The 24607-nt window shown below is 33.7% G+C and overlaps 1 protein-coding gene across 4 annotated transcripts; it reads right to left on the bottom strand.

Annotated features, from left to right (window-relative positions):
• Positions 1-1548: 1548 nt before the first annotated feature.
• On the bottom strand, positions 1549-24601 carry LOC127728641 (eEF1A lysine and N-terminal methyltransferase-like). Of its 4 annotated transcripts, none has more exons than XM_052236168.1 (14): positions 24556-24601; positions 21670-21812; positions 20668-20896; positions 19636-19844; positions 18263-18380; positions 16571-16689; positions 15723-15857; positions 14845-15031; positions 14209-14386; positions 12321-12443; positions 8877-8953; positions 5493-5628; positions 3966-4094; positions 1549-1888 (listed from the first exon to the last, which is right to left on the bottom strand). In XM_052236168.1, the coding sequence occupies exons 2-14, from the start codon at positions 21759-21761 to the stop codon at positions 1572-1574; spliced, it is 2049 nt and encodes a 682-aa protein (XP_052092128.1). In that variant the 5' UTR covers positions 21762-21812; positions 24556-24601; the 3' UTR covers positions 1549-1571. The 4 variants fall into 4 exon arrangements, with proteins under 4 accessions (XP_052092128.1, XP_052092131.1, XP_052092130.1 ...); XM_052236171.1 differs by having other exon boundaries at positions 12321-12440; XM_052236170.1 differs by having other exon boundaries at positions 21670-21804.
• Positions 24602-24607: the final 6 nt, after the last annotated feature.

The following is a 24607-nucleotide window of genomic DNA, read 5'->3' as shown; positions in this document are numbered from 1 at the left end:
AAACTAGATACCCTAATGATGATTGTGGCCAAGTTTGGTTAAATTTGGCCCTGTTGTTTCAGAAGAGAAGATTTTTGTAAAAGTCAACGACAAAGACGAACGGTGATGGACAACGGACGCCAAATGATGAGAAAAGCTCACTTGGACTTTTAGCCAGGTGAGCCAAAAATGATGGTACAATCTTAAGTAATTATGTTTGAATAAAACATTTATGACGTAATTTCAGAAATAGGTTGATGACTTGAACCATCTTCAAACATAGCCATCTCTAAAATTTTACAAAAAGAAAAAAAAAATATTAGGACCAATTGATAAATAAACTGTTGACACAGAGATATGTCTCACCTGTTGGCATAAAATTAAAAAAAAAGACAATCTGATGGACAGCAACATTACTTATTAATTCAGTTGCTGGACCATGATCTAGAGGGCAGGGCCTGAAAATGGTTTACAAACTGAGATGTACAGACAGTAATGTAACTTTACACAAAATATCGTTGTAAGTAGTTCCTACCAATTTAACTTAAGCAGAGAACTTAACATTGAATATTGCTAATTAATTCAAAGTCACTAGACCATGTCTAAGGGGGCAGTGCCTCAAAATAGTTTTCAAACTGATATGTACTGATAGTAATGTGACTTCATACAAAATATCATTGATCTATCACAAGTAGTTCCTATCAAACTGACTTAAGCAGAAAACTTAACATTAAAAAAATATTTATTAAGTGGCTGGACCATGACCTAGGGGGCAAGGCCTCGAAATAGTCATCAAACTGATATGAACTGATAGTAATGCAACTTCATACAAAATATCATTGATCTATCACAACTAGATCCTATCAAACTAATTTAACATTGAAAATTGCTAATTAATTCAAAGTCACTGGACCATGACCTAGGGGCCTCAAAATAGTTGTACTGATAGTAATGCAACTTTATATTAAATATCAATGATCTATCACAAGTAGTTCCTATCAAACTAAGTAGAAAACTTAACAATTGTTCACGTCGTTGCCGGAAAAGCAATCCCTATGTCTCGCTTTCCATGACTTTCGTCGCAGGCAAGACAAAAACTCCAAACATGTTGAATGGTACATATATGATCCTTTTTTTTCAGAATTTAAGGTTAATGACTCTAACTAACTCCAAACATGGCCAACACCATTAAAATATCCGAAGGAAACTTGACCCAAATAAAAATTAACAACAAAAACCTGAAAAAATCATATGATGATGTTTACACATGATACCCTTTATAGCAATGGGGAAAAAACGATGTTCAAAACATGGGAAACTGGAGAAAAAATGATTGAATTCTGACCAACATGGAGATGTACACTTTCTTTCTGCAATCATTGTTAGTTAGAATACTGCTGAAGGAAAACTGTCAGGAGTTTAGTTAAGTTAAAATACTGTTGAAGGAAAACTGTTGGGAGTTTCACATGACACAAAGTATGTACCCTCTATGTGTTTCAGGCAGACAGACACATAGAGTGGAACCATTACTAGACCTGCTCTAGCCTCTGGCAACATAGGTAGAAAATCACCACTTTAAAAATATTTATTTTTTATCTATCTATAATAATCATATTTTTAAACTGATCTGAAAGATCAATATCAGTTCCTTTTACACAAGAATTCAAATATTTTGATGTTTCAGGACTTATTAAAGTTGGTGGATTCTTCATAGCACTGTTATCACATGTGTCATTAGTCCAACCTGTTTCACTGTTAGTCTGTTCTGTCCTATTTTGTGCATAAACTATTTGATTGACTTCTTCCTCAATATCTTTCACTACAACCTGATGAAAAATTTCTGTAAGACGCTTAATCACATTCTTTTTCATATCTTCATCCCGGCAAACCAGATTTAATATCAATACTCCTGAAAAAAATAATGCTGTACAATTCAGATGAACATTGAATTCAACAAAACTGCTGATAAATGTCTTCCCAATTTTTTTGGGGTTCATGTCTCATTGTTTACGTCTTGTTTTATTAATATTTCCACTTAGTATTTAGTCTTTTTAAGTAGCCTTTAGTCAAATCATCTATGTTTCATGATTAAAACTAGACAAAGTGATGCCCCTGCACTCCACTTTGAAGTAACTGTAATATAACAAAGTCAATGTAGGACTTTCTTTGAGATATTATTGTGTCTGGGAGACACAAATGATGTCCCCGCAGATGCAAACTGTTATTTTAAAATACAAATAAGAACTTAAAATTTTTTAATTTACCTATTCAAACCATATCATTATTATTTGCTTTTATATATAAATCAGAAATAACAAATTTAAAAGGGAAAAATTTAAAGAAAAAAAAGGGAAAAAAAAATCCCCCCCCCAAATTTTTTGAACCCCCTTATGATTCATCACCCCCAAACTCAATACCAGCCTTCCCTTTGTGGTATGTTACCTTGCAGTACAATTTCAGAAAGATTCATACACTTGAACACAAGTAATTGTCTGGAAACTGGAAAAATGCTTGTTTTTTGGCCCCTTTTTGGCCTCAAATTCCTAAACATTTAGGGCAATTACCCCCAAACTCAAACCCAGCTTTCCCTTTGTGATATGGAACCTTGTGGTGCAATTTCATAAAGATCCATACACTTACACACAAGTTATTGTCCGGAAACTAGAAAAATGCTTGTTTTTTGCCCCTAATTCCTATAATTTTGAGGCAATTACCCCCAACATCAATCCCAGCCTTCCCTTTGTGGTATGGTACCTTGCAGTACAATTTCAGAGAAATCCATACACTTGAACACAAGTTATTGTCTGGAAACTAGAAAAATTCTTATTTTTGGTCCCTTTTTGGCCTCTTATTCCTAAACGTTTTGGGCAATTACCCCCAAACTCAATTCCAGCTTTCCCTTTGTGATATGGAACCTTGTAGTACAATTTCATAAAGATCCATACACTTACACACAAGTTATTGTCCGGAAACTAGAAAAATGCTTGTTTTTTGCCCCTTTTTTGGCCCCTAATTCCTAAAATTTTGAGGCAATTACCCCCAAAATCAATCCCAGCATTACCTTTGTGATATGGAACCTTGTGGTACAATGTCAGAGAGATCCATACACTAACACACAATTTATGTCTGGAAGTTATAAAAATGCTAATTTTTGGCCCCTTTTTGGCCCCTAATTCCTTAACTGTTGGTACCATAACCCCCAAAATCAATCCCAAGCTTCCTTTTGTGGTATTGAACGTTATGGTAAAATATTATAGAGATCCATTCACTTAAACTAAAGTTAGAGTGCGAAAACCAATGTGTCTTCGGACGACGACGACGCCAACGTCATACCAATATCTGACCACAAAATTTTTTTGCGGTCATATAAAAATGACAAAGTTCAAATATCTCCCAAAAGAGCAAATATTAATAAAAATCAAAACCCTGACCACATGCACACATTCAATATATGTGCAAACAGCCAGCATAGTGAAAACTTCCTAGCATTCAAACTGTAGGAGAAGTTATGTGGAATAACTATATGCCCATAATGGGACAGATGGACGGACAGACAGGGATAAAACAATATGCCCTCCAACTTTTAGTTGCGGGGGCATCAAAAATAATTTTCCTTAAAATATTTTCCTTTTAAGTATTGCCAGCTGTTATCAGGTTTAAAACCTTCTTAATTAGTTTCAAAAGGGTATGTTTAATTTCTGACAAAAAAGTGATTAATGGTAGTTATCCCTTAATTTCTATTTTAATTATCAAACTAGTTAGTCATTTATTCCCATAGTAAAAACAAAGTCCAATGACTAAACTTTCAAAGTACACACTTCAGGATGTTTATTGACTAGGAAGTTCATTGCTTGGAATGATGAGAGCAACAGTAGATGATGTTAGGACTTTGTTGTTACAAATACATTACTTGAGGTGCAACAAACATTATAATTTGTCTTCTTAAGATATTATATAACAATGTAATATTTCCCAGTCTACCTTACCATTATTGTTAAGTAGTTTCTTTAAGTTGAGCAGAAATTCCTCTTCGACAAATGCCTGTGGCGGACAACTCATACCAACAGAAGTATCTTTACTGTCAACATCCAACATAATCACATGACGTTTCAAACCTTTAGTTGATAAATAAACTGTTATCACAGAGATATGTCTCGCCTTTTTGTAATTTTGATAATGCAAATGTTGAAATTAAAATAGCAATACTTTAACATGTAAGTTATGCAAATATTCAAGTTGATGAACCATGACTGAAGGTACATGGCTAAACAATCTCCATGGAATGAGATGTGCCAATGCTAATACAACTGCATACCAAATACCATCGACTTATTATAAGTCGTTCCCTTTAAACAAACTTATACACAAACATTAACTTGTAAACTATGTAAAAGTTTCAAAGTCAATGAACCATGATCAGGGGTGGGGCTATATAATCTCCATGGAAACGATACTTGCAAATGCCAATACATTGGCATACCAAATATCATTGACTTAACATTAGCAGTTCATCTTAAACTGATCCAATCACAAACTAATACATGTAAACTAAGCAAAAGTTTCAAAGTCAATAGACCATGACTGAGGGGGCGGGGCCAAATATTCTCCATGGAAATGAGATGTGCTAATGCTTATACAACTGAACAACAATTAACATTGGCCTACCACTAATGGTTCCCCTTGAACTGACCTAATCACAAACTAATACATGTTAACTTAGCAAAATTTTCGAAGTCTATACACCATGACTAAGGGGGCGGAGCCAAATATTCTCCATGGAAATGAGATATGCCAATGCTTATACAACTGCATACCAAATATCATTGACCTACCACTAGTGGTTCACCATAAACTAGACCTTATTACAAACTAATGCATTGTTGACGCCGACGCCGGAAACAGCATACCTATGTCTCGCGTTTTGACTCCGTCAAGGCGAGACAAAAATTATGTCAAAACAATTGTGAGAAAAGATCACACTTTGATACCTGACTCAACAAATTACACAGATAAAGTCAGGTCTATTTTTTGCTCTGGTAAAGCCGAAAATCAATCAAATAAAAAAATAACTGGAGGTTCTAAGGAACCTGTGTTGCTCATCTGGATCTAAGTGCATCTTCAACATTGGCCACTCTCTAACAAAGAAATGACATAAACCATCTCTTCTATTGTAGGACTTTTTTCAGCTCTATTATTATTAAACACTTGTCTACTTTTGAAATTAGTATACAGACCTCTACATGTTTTCTTTTTTGTTTGCTTTGTTGCTGCCTCATGGACATATACCCCACATCTCCTTTTCATCATAGCATTGTCATTTCACTGATGGTAGGTTGCTGCATCATGGACATATATCCCACATCTCTTTTTCATCATAGCATTGTCATTTTATAATCTATAGTTGTAAGATTTACCTTTTTCACTTGTTTGAACTGCTTGTCAATTTTATATAGTCATTTTGTTAATAACAAGATCAGGTAATCATATAAAATATCATCTTAACAAATTCATACCATTTTCTACTTCCTTCTTAACCAATTCTAATCCATCACTAACATGTACAGTGAGGAGTTCATCCTGAACAAAACCAAACCAATTGGTTGCTATATTAACCATAGCATCATCTATATCAACAACACTCAGATTTATCTGAAATAGAAAAACAAAGGGTGAAATACTCAAAAGACCAGGTTGCAATACATTTGGCTTGGAACTTAAAAGGCCATACAGACTGTAATGACACTGGGAGTATTTGATATGCTTCATGGAGTATATGTTTGAATACTAGTAACAAAAGATGACATGATTGATGCTGATTTTGCCATGCTCAATGAATTTATCCCAAGGAACTTCAGCTTAATGAAGCCAAAAATAACAATTAATAGTGTCCATTTTTAGACAAAAAAGAATCAGAACAAAATTGAAAGTTTTTGACAACTAGAGGCTCTCGAGAGCCTGTGTCGCTCACCTGACTCTACTTTGGTTTTAGAAATCATGTAAAGATAGATAAAAATCATAACAGATACCCAAATAATGATTGAGGCCAAATTTTGATTAATATTGGTCCTGTTATTTAATAAAATATCCTGGTGGCCATCTTGAACAGTAAATCGGCAACAAAGTAGCAACACTTGGTCAGCACTTCATAAGGAACATTCATGCCATGTTTGGTTTCATTCCATTCAGTGGTACTCTAAAAGAAGACATTTGTATGTATTTCCCATAGGGTCCTATGTTAAACTACGCCCCCCGCTGGCGGCCATCTTGGATGATGGACCGACTGCAAAGTAACAACACTTGGTCAGCACCTCATAAGGAACATTCATGCCATGTTTGGTTTCATTCCATTCAGTGGTTCTCTAAAAGAAGACATTTGTATGTATTTCCCATAGGGTCCTATGTTAAACTAAGTCCCCGGCAAGCGGCCATCTTGGATGATGGATCGGCTACAAAGTAACAACACTTGGTCAGAACCTCATAAGGAACATTCATGCCATGTTTGGTTTCATTCCATTCAGTGGTTCTCTAAAAGAAGACATTTGTATGTATTTCCCATTGGGTCCTATGTTAAACTAAGTCCCCCGCTGGCGGCCATCTTGGATGATGGACCGCCTGCAAAGTAACAACACTTGGTCAGCATCTCATAAGGAACATTCATGCCATGTTTGGTTCCATTCCATTCAGTGGTTCTCTAAAAGAAGACATTTTTATGTATTTCCCATAGGGTCCTATGTTAAACTAAGTCCCCAGCTTGCGGCCATCTTGGATGATGGATCGGCTACAAAGTAACAACACTTGGTCAGCACCTCATAAGGAAGATTCATGCCATGTTTGGTTTCATTCCATTCAGTGGTTCTCTAAAAGAAGACATTTGTATGTATTTCCCATAGGGTCCTATGTTAAACTAAGTCCCCCGCTGGCAGCCATCTTGGATGATGGACCGACTGCAAAGTAACAACACTTGGTCAGCATCTCATAAGGAACATTCATGCCATGTTTGGTTCCATTCCATTCAGTGGTTCTCTAAAAGAAGACATTTTTATGTATTTCCCATAGGGTCCTATGTTAAACTAAGTCCCCCGCTGGCGGCCATCTTGGATGATGGATTGGCTACAAAGAAACAACACTTGGTCAGCACCTCATAAGGAACATTCATGCCATGTTTGGTTTCATTCCATTCAGTGGTTCTCTAAAAGAAGTCATTTGTATGCATTTCCCATAGGGTCCTATGTTAAACTAAGTCCCCGGCTGGCGGCCATCTTGGATGATGGATCGGCTACAAAGTAACAACACTTGGTGAGCACCTCATAAGGAACATTCATGCCATGTTTGGTTTCATTCCATTCAGTGGTTCTCTAAAAGAAGACATTTGTATGTATTTCCCATAGGGTCCTATGTTAAACTAAGTCCCCCGCTGGTGGCCATCTTGGATGATGGACCGACTGCAAAGTAACAACACTTGGTCAGCATCTCATAAGAAACATTCATGCCATGTTTGGTTCCATTCCATTCAGTGGTTCTCTAAAAGAAGACATTTGTATGTATTTCCCATAGGGTCCTATGTTAAACTAAGTCCCCCGCTGGCGGCCATCTTGGATGATGGATCGGCTACAAAGTAACAACACTTGGTCAGCACCTCATAAGGAACATTCATGCCATGTTTGGTTTCATTCCATTCAGTGGTTCTCTAAAAGAAGTCATTTGTATGCATTTCCCATAGGGTCCTATGTTAAACTAAGTCCCCCGCTGGCGGCCATCTTGGATGATGGACCGACTGCAAAGTAACAACACTTGGTCAACATCTCATAAGAAACATTCATGCCATGTTTGGTTCCATTCCATTCAGTGGTTCTCTAAAAGAAGACATTTGTATGTATTTCCCATAGGGTCCTATGTTAAACTAAGTCCCCCGCTGGCGGCCATCTTGGATGATGGATCGGCTACAAAGTAACAACACTTGGTCAGCACCTCATAAGGAACATTCATGCCATGTTTGGTTTCATTCCATTCAGTGGTTCTCTAAAAGAAGTCATTTGTATGCATTTCCCATAGGGTCCTATGTTAAACTAAGTCCCCCGCTGGCGGCCATCTTGGATGATGGATCGGCTACAAAGTAACAACACTTGGTCAGCACCTCATAAGGAACATTCATGCCATGTTTGGTTTCATTCCATTCAGTGGTTCTCTCGAAGAAGTTCAAAATGTAAAAAGTTAACGCCGACGACGGACGACGCCGGACGACGACGGACGACGGACGCCAAGTGATGAGAAAAGCTCACTTGGCCCTTCGGGCCAGGTGAGCTAAAAATATATCAAAATGTGTTGCAATAAGAAATTAAAGAATTGTCAAATAGGAATTGACTGCCCAACAGATCTGAATATTGCTTGCATAGTACAACTCATCATAATAAAGTTTCTGAATATCAAATCATTCCTTGATAATGAAGCTGAGTAATATGTAGCAAAAGTTAAGGACAGACAAACAGACAGACATGTTTGGATGCAGTATACCAACTACTCCATGAGCTTGGGATATCATAAAATATAAATAAGAAGATGTGGTATGAGTGCCAATGAGACAACTATCCATCCAAGTCTCAATGTGTAAAAAGTAAACAATTATAGGGCAAAGTACGGCCTTCAACACCGAGCCTTGGATCACACCGAACAGCAAGCTATAACATATATTCAAACAGGAAAACCAACTGTCTAATCTATATAAAAAACGAGAAACGAGAAACACTTATGAACCACACCAGCAAACGACAACCACTGAACAATATGCTCTAAAAGACTTGTAAAGGACAGACATATCATAACTTTCAAATTTCAACTACAGTTGCATTTTCCCAAGCAAAGTGAAAATAGAATATACATAAAGGTGTTATATAACCAACCTGTTTAAAATGTTGATGTAAGAATGTAGCTAGGCCTCCTCCTCCAAGACCAATCAACAAAGCACTTAGTTTTCCATCTAATAAAAGAAACAAAACATAAAATGAATATGTTCTTGCATCAAAAATGTTGTTCATTTGATACACATGCAATTAGGATGTGGTATGATTACTTCATCAATATGAAAACATTAATACATGTATTGATTGTTGATAATACAAGCAATAAGTTGTACAATCAACAAATTTAAATGTCAAGTACCGAAACTGCAAAATTTAAATCTGCAAAATAACTCCCACAAACCACAATTATATAAAAGACAAAAATGAATATAAGGACATTGATAATACTAAATACTTCTATTACTATAAGAGGTATGTAGAAGACATTTTACAGTAAGGTGAACTGTTAGCAATTGATAACTAATTTTATCATCCTTCCCATCGCCTATATTAAAACCTGCTCAGTCACTCTGCAATTTCTGTATCAAGGCTTTGAGAATTGAGCAGAACTTATCAGCTACATCACAATGTCCAATGAGAAGTTATCAGCAATATCACAATGTGTGAGGAGACATTATCAAGCTTACTTTTGTCAAGCCTAAATACCAGAAAAAGCATGATAAAAGAGAGGTGAAGGATACCAAAGGGACATTCAAACTCATAAGTCGAAAATTAACTGACAACACCATGACTAAAAAAGAAAAAGACCAACAGACAAAGAACAGTACACAAAACAACATAAAAAACAAAGACTGAGCAACACGAACCCCACCAAAAACTGGGCGTTATCTCAGGTGCTCCACAACGTTAAGCAGATCCTGCTCCACATGTGGCACCTGTTGTGTTGCTCATGTAAGTACAAACCCTGTGATATGTCTAATTCGGTAGGTCACATTCAGGGGAAAGGGATGAGATTGTAGTTACGACAATTGGAACATATCCATCTTCATCTGTGAAACAGATATTCCATAACGGTCAACCAACTTGTGATGGCATCTGTAAAATTTACGAAGGGATGACTTCAACTTCACCACTTGGAACTCTTGGTTTAAAAGCTTCCTTGTGAGCAGCAACCCTCTATCAAGAAAATCATGATAGGAAACACAAGCCCTGGAATATCGTATCAACTGGGAGATATATACTCTGTATGCAGGCGCTGCTGGAATGTTGCTACATAGAAATGGAAAGTTCACAATTGGGAAGCTGAAATCATCTCTTTTGTCGTAAACTTTTGTTTTCAACCGACCCTCATTGTCAACTTCTAGATGTAAGTCAAGACATGACGCAGACTTAACTGTATCTGTTGTATCCTTTATCTCAAGTTCGATGGGATAGATGTGTTCAATATAGTCACCAAATTTTGAATTATTTAGTGAGAGAACATCATCTATATAGCGGAAAGTGAAGTAAAAGGATACCGCTAACTTCTTTTCTTTCTTCCTAAGAAGTTCCTGTATGATGTCAGCCTCATATGAAAAAATAAACTACTTCGCTGAGCGCAGCTGGATACGTCTGCAGAGGTCCAACCCTGAACAGTTGGGGCAAAAAATGGACACAAAATTCAAGCTTGATACAGGTCTGAATTTGGATTGTATTAAATATTTGACAAATTATAGGTTTCTGAATAAATGTAGTCAAAGAACTTGAAATTGGTTATATGAATTGAATTTATATTCAATTAAAGATTTCTTGCTGTTGTGCAATACACTGTGCTGTTGCGCAATACTTAGTAAATCTGTTGTCAGACTATAAACAATTAAAGTTCAATTAATTCTCAATGTCATATTAGAAATTTATGAAAATGTAAAGGGAGCTTACATCAATAGACATAAACAATTCACCAAAGTTTCAGGAGAATTGCTGACAGCATTTTTGAGTTATTGTCCAAAAACTGGAAAATCCCCCCTTTTTTTAATGAATAAAACCCCATAACTCAGAGATGTAAAATGTAAAATTTATAAAATTCTAAATGGAGCTTACATCAATAGATATAAACAATTCACCAAAGTTTCATAAGAACTGCTGAAAGCATTTTTGATTTTTTGTCCAAAAACTGGAAAATCCCCCTTTTTTTATGAATAAAACCCTGTAACTCGGAAACGTAAAATCTAAAATATATAAAAATTGAAAGGGAGCTCATGACAATAGATATAAACAATTCACCACAATTTCTTGCAAGTTGGTGAAAACATTCTTGAGTTATTGTCTGAAAACTGGAAAATCCCCCTTTTTTTAATGAATAAAACCCCATAAGTCGGAAACGTAAAATCTAAAATTTATAAAAAATGAAAGGGAGCTCACGTCAATAGAAATAAACAATTCACCAAAGTTTTATGCAAATTGGTTAAAGCGTTTTTGAGTTAATGTCCGACATGTTGACGAAGGACGGACAGACGGACAAAGGTATACCATAATACGTCCCGTAAACAGGCGTATAAAAACAAGTCAGCAAGAAGAGGAGCACAATTGGTTCCCATGGGAATGCCTATTGTTTGTTGAAAAATATGTCCTCCAAACATAACAAATATGTTGTCAATTAAGAAATCAAGCATCTTGATAATGTCAGTGTTAGAGAATTTTTTGTTTGAATCAGTGTGATTTTTTACAATTTTTACAAAGTACGATTTATCCCTCCCTAAGCCAAGAAACTTGTATCTACATAAGCCATTCTTTTTTATGAAACAAAGCATGACCAACTCTTTCAATTTGTCTTTTAGTTTGGAATGGGGAATACATGTGTAAAGTTGATAAACAGATAATCAGGTTTTCTGTGTATAGATACATTAACATATCAGCTGCTTGTCACAATGTGAAGCTTTTTTGCTCATTTGCTGCACTCACTCACCAAAAATGTTCACATTGTGGCTGGCAGCTGATATTTTAGATTTCAAATTTTCATTTATGAATGATTTAAGTCAAATATGTTAATTGTACCATATTATACTGTTTAGTTATAAAGTACTGATGATCACTTATAATATATGTTTTTTTATTATCAATGAAAAAAACACTTTAATGGTATCATTGTCCAAAATATTAATTTTCATAACCTCCATTCACAAGACAAAATTTCATGCAGTACTATCAGACTATGAAATATTGTCCTTCTCTGGACATTATTTCATGGATGAGGACACCATATCATGATACATAATCATTAACTATTGTATTGGGGACAATATTTCATTGGCCAAAATTTGCTTTACAATTGAAGCATGACTATAGTTGCTAAATAAGGAAATACAAAGATGCTTAAGCAACAGCAATCCAAATATCAATGGGAAAATTGAACCTGTTATGAATATGGATAGTCTTGTCACATTAACTTCTGCATTGTTTATTTTGTGAAACTTTTTTTTACAATTACAACACTGTTAGAATAACATATGGTGTCTATCTAAGATGCCATCAGCAATTGTTATAACTTTTAAATGTTTAACTTACCTTTCAACTGATGAATATCTGGGACAAATCCAAGACCAGCTATCATAGAAATATGATGTTGACAAGCCAAATAATCTGGATCTATAATTAGCTTCCCTGCTTTCTTTCCTTTTTTCTTTCCTACTGCCAAAAGAAAATATTTTTATCTAAATGATTCATTCCAAATGTCACTGGTGTCTCTATAATTTATAAAATAGATAAACATAAATGTAGTAAACAATTGTGCCAAGAGCCCATGATCCAACTATCCACAACTCAGTAAGAGTGGACACTGAATGTAGATTTCATATACATGTTATTGAATGAATAAAACAGAATGTAAAAATTTCATCAGGAAACATGAAAGTGAGACATATGACAATTTGTCTAAAAAAAAGGGAGATGCAGTATATCTGCTAATGAGTCAACTATCTACTCGACACCAAAGCATAATTCAATAAAAAAATCTTAAAATGTCTAAGGATTTTCAAAATCATATTCAAGTTAGGCCAATTAAAATTAATTGATAGATTTTCATCCCTGCCCGCCCCTCTGAAATGGTCCTGCACAGATTTTTTTTATTTTTAAAAGTTTATGATTTTCGGATTTTGCTCAATTCCGTAACCTGAAATTTCGTTTCATTCAAAACTTCCTATTGAAAATTTCGGTTTTAGTATTTCTTCCAATAATTTTACCAAAATAATTAAGTCGACAAGTTCTGCTACTCCATGATGCAAGCATTATCTTCCGAAAATAGAGATTGATTAGGGGAAGGGCATGGAAAATTCGGGTTATGAGTAATTGATGGTGTCCAAGAACGCAAATTGCAGCATGTCCCAAATTTCAGCGATTATGGAAAACTGTGGATTTTTCTAGGAAATTTGGACTGTGAATGATATTCAAAGCGCAAGACTCCTGGAACACATTGGTACAAAAACATGACTGGAATAAATAAATTGACACAAGCACGAACTTCGCACAAGTTCGTGCTTGTGTGAATTATGACCCAAAAAAGTCAGCAAATGTACACAATGTATTATAGCAAGCCCTTAGATTTACCCCAAGGCTGTCGTTTTTTATTGACAAACAGCAAACACCCACTGTCCACAGCCCCTCAATAGAGTCATTAAACAACTTCTTCTTTTTGGTTAAGTTCATCGTTTTACATTGAAATTATATTTGCATCTTGCATAAGAATCTTAAAAGTATTTTCAACACAGTTTGAGTTTTCATTTCACTCTGTAATCATAATACTTGTGTTGCATACCAATGCATATCCTTCATTTCATGGGGACTATAAAGCATAGTTTAGAAAGCAAAATAAGTTTAGTGTACTGGGTAGTCTAAAAGAGAGCATTTCTCCATGTTCCTGGTATTAAATGAAAATAGGTTTCTTAAGCGGCAATGTAGAACAGTGGTTGCCAATCAGAAATATTTATTTAAGAATTTAAAAATTTTGTAGAATTCCTTATATATAAATGATATAAGTTTATTATTACGCTTGAATACGAAGAACACATTACAAAAGGGTTTCGGAGGACATAAAAATTAAAAAATACAATCCTCCCACCCACCCAATTTTTTTCAAAAATCTGGATGAAAATCTACTATTTAATTTTAGTTGGCCTTATGAAAACTTGCCTAGTTTTTATTCCATAAGTCCCTTACTTAATTCAAAATCATATAAAATCAATAGGAAGCTAATAGGTGGTTATGTTGGATGTTGGGTTGCTGTCTCGTTGGAAGTAAAAATCAAATTTCTGTTTACCCATAATCTGAAGAAAAAAACTACCACTCTTTACTTATCATAAAATAGGCAATCCACCATAGATTTTATTTCCTAAACAACAAAAAATATGGATTTCAAATAGAGAAAAGGATATAACTTTTAAATATATCAAATATAAACCTGATTTAAGCTTTGCCTCTGACTGTACAATGTTAGGATTAGAGGAGAATATCAGTCTCCTGTACATATCTCCATCCACCTCCACATCTTCTATAACATACTCTCCACTCATATCACTGTGTCCTTTACACTTAATATGTCTGTTACCAATATCCTGTCCCAGGGACAAGAATGGTACCTAAAGTTTAAAATGAATCATGATAAAAATCTTCTGACTAACACCAGAACACTGAACCTCTTAGCCACATTATGCATTCGTCACATCAAAATTAGAGTTTAATGTAATTTAGATAACAGTTTTACTAGTATACTAAAGGGAATCAGCGGGGGTGAGATAAAAAAGACAGCACAGAACAGAGATGAGTGGAAAGATCTAGTCCTTGCCCAATATGCCTCTGGGTATAATAAGGACTAGATACATAGGTAGTTCTATAGATAATGAATGTCAAAAACAGTATGAAATATATTATGTTTTTTGGTTGGTAAAAGGGAGATAACTCTTATGTTTAAAGCATCTCACCAATGATTTCAAATGATTCTACCTCTGTAGGAGTGTGTCATGATATTTCTCTACTCAAGAGACTTAAAATTATGTAATCATATAAAAAGTGAAAAATATTTATGTCAAGATTTTACCTGTACTCCTATCTTGAAATTTGGGGGTGTCAACTCCATAACTTTAGAGGAAAGTTCTGTTTTTATACTATCCAAATCAGTGTATGTATGATCTCGATGTAAACATACAACAATAAGTCTTTCAAATCCTGCAGAATCTGAAAGCTGCTTCCTACCAGCTTCTGTTGCAAACAGCCAATCTGTTTCTCTACAAACAAAACACAAACTAATTTAAAATCAAAGTATTTTTTGTATGATGTTATTGCTGTATAATGATAACATAGTATTTGTTTGTCTTCCCATGACTTTTTTATGCTGTGAATGAAGAGGATACTACATCAATGTCCCAACTAACTGATTTTCCATATGACTACTAAATGGCGTGTTGAGTCAGTTAATCTTGTCATTACTGAAGATAACATTGGTTTGATTCTTCTCTCTAGGGTGATGTCATTCCCACTTAAATCTAGTCCTTTTGGTAGATAGCAATTTAACCTTACTGATATTTATTGTAAATTATACATTTTTATAAGCATAAAGGAAGATCTGGGGTATGCATCAGAGAGACAGTAACTCAAATTTCACAAATAGCTGAAAGACATCTTGTATTGGGCCTTCATATTCTTTTTGAAAAGGATTAAAAATTTATAGGTTAAGAATGAAAATTTGTGTTTAAAAATGATGACCTGTGCATACTTTTTAAATCTTATCAATGAAACTTTAAAAAAAGGACAGTATAATTGTTTACCTCTGTTGGTTTGTATTATATAATTTAAAAAAAAAACTCCAAATTTTTAGGAGATTCTGTTACATTGAGTGGAGAATATGAATTGTAACATCATAGACTTAGAGGTAAACACATATTTACATATCATTTGGAAACAAGGCTTTACATTTACCTCCCTTGTGGCACAATGAAAATGGCAAACTTCTGTTTGAGATTCTGTGTACTGTCAACGATATGTAAAGTGTATCTAGGTGATGTGGATATATCACTGTACAGACACAAAGACACATGCTCTTTACTCATATTTCTGAAATAAATAAAAAAAATTAAAAATTAACAATTTTTACTTGTCCAAAATAAACATATTTGAAAGTTTAAGGATTAGATTAAAAGATGCTGCAATGCAATCAAGTATGTTAGTGTGAATTTTGTACTTAAAAAAAAAATTCTTTGATTTTCCATTTTCCATTTTCTGATATTTTGCCACTTTTAACTAGCCATGTGACAAAAATGATAACATTCACTCATCAGCTAAAAATGCAATATAAAGGTGACAGTATAAGATTTCTTTGAGCCATGAACTAAAAGAAAAATTAAAGCCTTAAAAATGTATGAAATAACACCCTAAAGATGCTCACGAGACATTATTCTGTCAAAAATAATACTTAAATTTTTGAATTATGTCTTACATATCTGTTTCAAACCACCAGATTTTGTATGGACAAGTTGAACTGTGAGCTATTGTATTCAGTAAACATGAAGTTAAGTGTGTGTGAAAACGCTTAACAGTATTATATAGCATTTTCAAATGAATCTTAATTCCAAATTTCATAAAGCCCTTATTTGTAAGATGCCTGTTCTTATCAAAAGGTATACTCAGTCTAAAACTTTAGCATTGGAAAACATTGCTTGAATTTCTGAATTTACAATAATAATTTGGCTTTTTTTCACAACCATTGCAAAGTTTCTATTTCTTGCATAAAACAAGTTTTCGAAATGTATAGTTTTCTCTGCCCAAACCTTTTACTAATCTGCTGTCTAATTAATGCATAATACTGCATCTCTTTGAGTACTCCCTTCACTCTATCAACATTATCAAATCTCTCCACTTTATCTTCTACTGTTGATACTTCAAGGATCTATAAATAGAAAATTAACTCTTGATTTGGTCCTGCTTAACTGTAAAAGAAATTTGTGTTAGATTTAGTTGATGAATATGTGTAAATACAAGAGGGATTGAGTATATATCCATGATACAGCAACCTAACAACATAAAAAACCCCAGAAAATACACTTTTGGTCAATATATTTTTTACCTTCTATATTTAAACTTTTTGTGTGTCAGACCTTTGCAACACTATAGATATATTCACGGTTTCAGTATAATTGACAAAACATCCATGGTACTATTATATCAGTTGTCTCTTTGGCAATCATACTTATCTTCTTATGTTTATAATGCAACTAAAGAACTCATGAATATAATAATGGGTGAACTGTTAACTTTAACTGTGGAATTTACTTACTTAGTTTAATGTTCCAAGTCCACCCTGGTTTTTGGTGGGGTGTGTGTTGCTGAATCTTTAGTTTAATGTTCCAAGTCCACCCTGGTTTTTGGTGGGGTGTGTGTTGCTAAATCTTTAGTTTAATGTTCCAAGTCTACTCTGGTTTTTGGTGGGGTTTGTGTTGCTAAATATTTAGTTTAATGTTCCAAGTCTACTCTGGTTTTTGGTATGGTGCGTGTTGCTCAATCTTTAGTTTAATGATCCAAGTCCACCCAGGTTTTTGGTTGGGTTCCTGTTGCGCAATCTGTAGTTTAATGTTCCAAGTCCACCCTGAATTTTAGTGGGTGCTTGTTGCTCAATCTTTAGTTTAATGATCCAAGTCCACCCTGGTTTTTGGTGGGGTTTGTGTTGCTCAATCTTTAGTTTAATGTTCCAAGTCCACTCTGGCTTTTGGTGGGGTGTGTGTTGCTAAATCTTTAGTTTAATGTTCCAAGTCTACTCTGGCTTTTGGTTGGGTGCGTGTTGCTCAATCTTTAGTTTAATGTTCCAAGTCTACTCTGGTTTTTGGTGGAGTGTGTGTTGGTCAATCTTTAGTTTAATGTTCCAAGTCCACTCTGGTTTTTGGTGGAGTGCCTGTTGCTCAATCTTTAGTTTTCTATGTATTGTTATGTTGATTTGTTTGCCTTTTGGTTGTTTTTCATTTTTTGCCATCACATTGTCAGTTTTTCTTCAACTTATAGAGTTTTGAATGTCCCATTGGTATCTTCAGCCTCTTTTTTGTCCACATACATTGAACCGCAGTCATTAGACGATTTTCCAATTTATACATTTTCCCATATATTTCGAAAGTCACAATGCTTAGGTTGTTACGCCACAGTAAGAGTTGATTGTAAAACTACATCATTTACACACAATCAGTGTTACCCATTCATAAAAAAGAACTTGAAATTGGTCTAAAGATATACAACCTGTTTCATGTGCATATCTATGCATACACTAAACAATAGTCAATATATATACCAACCTGTTTCATGTTCTAAGTCTATCTATGCATACACTAAACAATAGTTAATAGATATACCAACCTGTTTCATGTTCTAAGTCTATCTATGCATACACAAAACAATAGTTAAAAGATAAACCAACCTGTTTTATGTTCTAAGTCTATCTATGCATACACTAAACAATAGTCAATAGATAAACCAACCTGTTTCATGTTTGGTAACTTTTTGAACTTTGTCAGCACTACTGCAAACACTGGCATGTGGAAATCTTTGTTTTCTGAACTATCTGTACTGATAAGATGGATTCTAATCGGCCACCCACTGAAAAGATGATTGTTTTTGTATAATGTTAGTACTGTACAGGTAAATCATGGTAAATACACTGCTGGTTGATATAAGATGTTGCTTCTCCATGTCAACTGATCTATGGTGTAAGATTTTATATTGCCACTTAAGGTTGTCCTATTCATAGGTTGTATTAGAAAAGATTAGAATTTATTTTAATTGAAAATTAATGTGTAGAAATAAATCTTAAAAATTGACCATAAACATTTATGACACCATTCATTGAAATTTTATACACTGTTTGGTAACATTACCTTATTACATGCCCATAAAAAAAAGTTATTTCTGTTCACATCCAATGACTTTTCTATGTATATTTGTATTATTTGGTAGAAAAATAAATAAACAAGTGAAACTGTGAGCTACTGCTCACTGATGATACCCCCGCCCAAATACTTGACGTTAAACAGGAAGTTGTTGAGTGATGGATCTGAAAACGCATCACATGGTACAGCTGACTTATATAAACCCTGAAACCAAATTTCAGAAATCCTTGTAATGTAGTTCCTGAGAAAAATGTGACGAAAATTTTCAACTTGGATGTCATGTGAAAAATGATGTAAGTGTTAGGTAAACAGGAAGTTGTTGAGTGATGGATCTGAAAACGCATTACACTGTATAGCTGACTTATATAAACCCTGAAACCAAATTTCAGAAATCCATTTAATGTAGTTCCTGAGAAAGATTTGACGAAAAATATTCATGGGACAGACAGATGGACGGATGGACGGATGGATGGACAGATGGACGGACGGACGGACAGACGGACGGACGGACGGACGGACGGACGGACTGACGGATGGACAGACGGGGGTATAATAAATTTGTATTTCTAATACAGGACCCATTATGGGCATAATCAGTACAGTGATTATTTTTTATATTAAACAATTGCAATATAGACAATACACAAGAAAAACAACTCAAACATGAGATATAAATTGATATATATAGCCATATCAACCATAATGTTTAGTGTTTATTGACCATGCACCAGAAGCAGCCTCACATCCATTATAAAAATAGCTTTTATGAGTTAAGTCCTTCCTCATGGTAGATGAGGGGAACAATGGTAAATTATATAATTATTACTTGGGGGTGATAATATACCACAATTCCTAGTTATTCTTTGTACACATAAAAGATTTATTTTTCATAAATTAATAAATCACAAAAGAATGGGCTCCATTTTTTTTGTCTGTACATATAAAACTGACTGAGGATTACTTACAGTTCAGGGAAATAAGAAAAAACTTTTTTCAGTATCTGATCCTGTAGCAATGTAATTATGATGTATCTTCCACCTTGTTTAAGGACACGTCCTATTTCATTAAACATAGCATCAATATCTGCAACAACAGATTCTGTTTCATCAACCATCAAGGCATCAAGAGTACCCTTGTCAAACACTGCACTGAATTCTCCATCTTGAAAATCCATCTGCAAAATAACTATATCAGTAATATCATGTGCTTTAATGAAATTTTTAATTTTATTTCTTATTTCATGATTCGACAAGCTCAAGTTTAATTGTCTTTATGTTCTTGATGTGTACATATCACATTTCTTCTTTGTTCAAAATAATCCCTTGACAATGTTACATTTTTTCATATTCTGGTATATGTCAGAACTAGGTTTATGCTATATTAATAATGTTTTCATGTTACATAATTAACTTGATCATGTTCTTAGTGTTACATTTATTTTAACCTTTTCATACTACATTATAAATTTAGAAATGTTACAATATCATCCTTTCATATAACTTTATCTACTTGTTCATATTCAACTTGATCTATTTGTTCATATTCATCTTGATCTACTGGTTCATATTCAACTTTATTTACTGTACTTGTTCATATTCAACTTGATCAACTTGTTCATATTTAACTTTCTGTACTTGTTCATATTCAACTTTATCTACTTGTGTTCATATTCAACTGCATCTACTTGTTCATATTCAACTTATCTACTTGTTCATATTCAACGAATCTACTTGTTCATATTCAACTCTCTCTACTTGTTCACATTCACCAGCATCTTCTTGTTCATATTTAACTTTATCTACTTGTTCATATTCAACTTAGCTACTTGTTAATACATATATTCAACTTTATCTACTTGTTCATATTTAACTTTATCTACTTGTTCATATTTAACTTTATCTACTTGTTCATATTTAACTTTATCTACTTGTTCATATCCAACTTGATCAATTTGTTCACATTCAACTTTATCTTCTTGTTCATATTCAATTACTAACTTGTTTCACATCTTTCTTAAGAAATTTCATATCAGGTCTTTTGCTTTGGTTTTTGTCTATCATTTGACGAATGACTATATCACTTATATCAATGTTCACAATACCATGGTAACCAACATCATACAGATTTTCACTGATGACAGAATTTCCACAGCCAACAACCAGTAATTTATCTTTGGGCTTTATATATTTGTGTAGAACTCCACACAATTCTGGATATTCTCCATACCTGTTTAAATCAATGATATATTTCAAATAACACAGATTCTTTTCAAATTCAAATGCATAAAATTGACTGTTCAAAGTATGCCTATCCCCTCAGCAGTGTCAGCACATATAGAAATTTAACAAAAAGCAAGAAATTTTGTTAGTTCTACATAATTAATCTTTGTCTGTGAGACATATATAAGGCCTCCACATGTGATATGAATAAAATGAGGACATAGTTTGCATTCATTATACTTATATAGATATGGACCTAAAAAGGCCAGGCATCTACTTCTTTATGATTCAAATATAAATAGATTATAAGTGAGGTGTTGGGCCAAATAACTCCATGCAAAATGAGATATGCCAATACTAATACAATTTCATATCAAAAACTCATCAAAGATACCAGGCTTATAATTGTGTATGCCAGACACATGTTTTCATCTACAAGTACCAGTCACATGCCAGAAGTGGTTCCCATTAAATAGACTTAATCACAAATTTTAACTTTAGTTGATGCTTCAACACTTATAACAGCATACCAAAGTCTCACTTCTGTGACAAAGGGGAAGACAGTAATAATTTCAGAGTTCAACAACTAATAATATTTTGGAGAAAATAAAGGAATACAAAATCCTTCCAAAATGTACATCTTTAATTGTTTGGTAAAACATGAAAGTTCAACTAAATGATCAAATTTACAAGGAGTATCATTATTTTTGAAAATATGTATCCTGTTCACATGCATATATCTTCAGAAAAAAAGAAAAAAGAAGAAATAAATTAACTTACCATTCAAAAGCTTTGGTTCCTCTTTTTTTGAAAAAGTTGTCCCAGTACTCTGGAGAATGAAATTCAGTGTGGCTGTGAGGCAAAAGGTTCATCTTCTTAAATTGTTAAAGTAGATTATCTTCCATTCATCTGTTGCTATAATACTAATCACATAAATTCAAATATGTAAGATTGAAGATTCACTGAAATAATCAAATGGTACAATTCATGGCTGAAGGATATGTACAACAAAACCCAATGAGACAGCAACATAATAATATATAAAAACACAGCATGTACCTGTCAATATGTAGTTGATGCTTTAAAATATTTTTACAGTTTGGGCATATCTATTCTTGAGATGACTTCTCCTACAAAGTATGTGTGCTGCTTCATTTTCCCACTTTTAGCCAGTATGTTTATTGAAATTTGTATTCAGTCCAAATAAATTATTTTCCCTATTCATAGGTAACTTCCTACCAAGTTATCTAACATACATGTACAATGTATATATCTTGCTATGCCTAGCAGTTGTCTAAATGTTTGATTGTTTTTATGTATTTAACAGTGAGATTTTCTGACAATGTAAGACAGTATTTGTTACATTTCTATACAAGAAATTATTTATAATTTGTTGATATTACCAAGTAGCTGTTGCTTTTTAATCCACAGATGTAGTGTGATAGACATCAGACAGAGAATTCTGCTCAAACAGGTGCTATGAGCTGTCCTGTACTTTGCAGTGATGCATTTGAGATAAAGAACAGCAATAAAAGCACTGTTCCTTTGCTTTCAGTTTTTTCATGTGTATGTATTGTAGTCATGATAATGAGTTTGTGTCATGAATTGATATACCATGTAAACCATATCCTCTTTTTTCCACTGATTTCATATTTTCAGTAAAGTTTCTATATTCCAATCTTTGACAAGGCATGATGGGTTTGATGACACTTTAAAATGGACTAGAATTGCTGAGGACAGATCGACATGATACCAACGTGGACTAGATATGTGTCCTTTGGTCCTTGGTGGATCATGTGGATATGTAGGATTAATTATTGTCCGCCATGAAATTAATATGTCCACCAGACACTTTTTCACAGTAAATTGTGTCCAAGGACATAATGTGTTATTATGAAATATCGTCAGGACAATATTTACCTATGAAATCGTGTCCACAGATGTGAAAAAGTGTCCTTCAAAGAAAGGACATTTTATTATATGAAAAAGTGTCCTTCATAGAAAGGACAGTATTTCCCACGAAAAAGTGTCCACTCTCATTACCTACAAAATGTATACATAGCTACAGTTCTTTATCTAAATTGAAGTTTTTAAATTAGCATGGGGGTTTTGTCTCTATTAAAACACGGCATGTAAACTGGAGGATTGAATTCATACGAAATGTGATCATCACCATGTGTAATTATGTATAGCTTATCATTGTGCACTACGAGTTGTTTTACTCTCTCTTTTTTTTTTTTGATCAATAGTTGTAAAGTACTGTTCATCATTTTTCATTTTATAGTTGGATGCTTCTCTCCTCAAAGTTCTTTTCTCATTGTCAGTTGAGGCTGGTGGATACATTTTGTCGACATCTTTATAGCTAAGATACGATTGTAATTGAAAATGCTGTGGAATTCAACACCTTCCATTTTTGTTTATATCAAATTATAACTGATTCTTGATTGGTTTGTTTTAGTAATAGAAAATTAGATATAGCTAAATCATTTCAGTGACTTTTTTATTATTTACCTTTAAAGGACACTTTTTAATGTGTAAAAATGTCCTCTTATTGAAAATCAACCTTTACAGGACAGAATATAATAGTATTTTATCATGAAATTATGTCCGATTGAATGGACACTTTTTCAAAGCATCGGACACATTTAAATTTACCTTTTCTGTGAAAATGTGTCCGGGTGGACACTTTTCACAGGACACTTTTATGGCTCACAGATAGCTGTATCATTGGCAATCATACCACATCTCCTAATTTTTCTTATTAAGCATATTAAGCTAATTAATCCTATAAGGGCTGTGCAGTCAAATTAGATAAATAGACCGAATTTGGAATTCCTAGAAGGACTACAGCAAGAGGTGGTCTTGTATGTTTATACTGAGACTACTATAACACATGTTATAGTAGTCTCAGGTTTATAGTATGTAGTCTCGATCAGTATATAATCAGATCTATATCTATCTACAGTTAGTGACAACTTCAACAATTTGAAGGAGGGATGTCACAGGAGTTACTTTCAAACCTTACAAAGCTATATCAAATCAATCATGGATACCAGAATAATAATACCTAATTGGCATTGTATAGATATATATATATATATATACATGTATCAATCAACAGTCAAACAGCCTAATTGTCTTGAGACAAATCTATCAATTTTAAAAATTATATACTTGTGACAACCGAAGACATAGACATATTTGCAGCTTGGAAAAAATAATAGCATGTCTGTTGGCTTAAATTTATAACATTTTACCCAGGGTTTGTTTTCTCACAGAGTTTGTTAGCCCTCATTATGAATTAAAAGACATTAGATCATTAAATGATAATATTAATTGGTAATTACATATATTTGGGAAAATTCTATAAATGTTTACATGTCTGTGTAATAAAGGATAAGTTCAACAGAAAGTTTTGACACACATATACATTTGTAAAATAGTCTGCAGTATGGTTGAAGGTGTTCACTGTATGAAAGATAGCTCTATAGATTTTCCAATATAGCTCGCACATGTTGTTACAGGGATGGGAATGGAAAATGTGAATTAAAACATAATTAGAATTAAGTAGAACCGATATCTTTGACGAAGATAAACATATTTATATTATTCTGAGATTAATAGTATTATAAATCTGAAATACAAAACTTTTTTCTGAAACATTACCCGAGGCTCGACAGATTCCGTCTTGGATTATCATCTCCGATTACGTTCCGAG

This window comes from Mytilus californianus, unplaced genomic scaffold (genome assembly GCF_021869535.1).
Source record: "Mytilus californianus isolate M0D057914Y unplaced genomic scaffold, xbMytCali1.0.p SCAF_2, whole genome shotgun sequence".
In the NCBI taxonomy this organism is placed as follows: domain Eukaryota; kingdom Metazoa; phylum Mollusca; class Bivalvia; order Mytilida; family Mytilidae; genus Mytilus; species Mytilus californianus.
This window is presented reverse-complemented; position numbering and strand designations above follow the sequence as displayed.

Excerpts from the sequence above, each read along its gene's own strand:
- LOC127728641 (XM_052236168.1), bottom strand. The coding sequence starts at position 21,761 with ATGAACCTTTTGCCTCACAGCCACACTGAATTTCATTCTCCAGAGTAC. Across the intron at positions 15,858-16,570 it reads AGACAGCAGATTAGTAAAAG|AAATATGAGTAAAGAGCATG; the intron begins GTTTGGGCAGAG and ends TATTTATTTCAG. Across the intron at positions 4,095-5,492 it reads TAAGAAGGAAGTAGAAAATG|GTTTGAAACGTCATGTGATT; the intron begins GTATGAATTTGT and ends TATCAACTAAAG.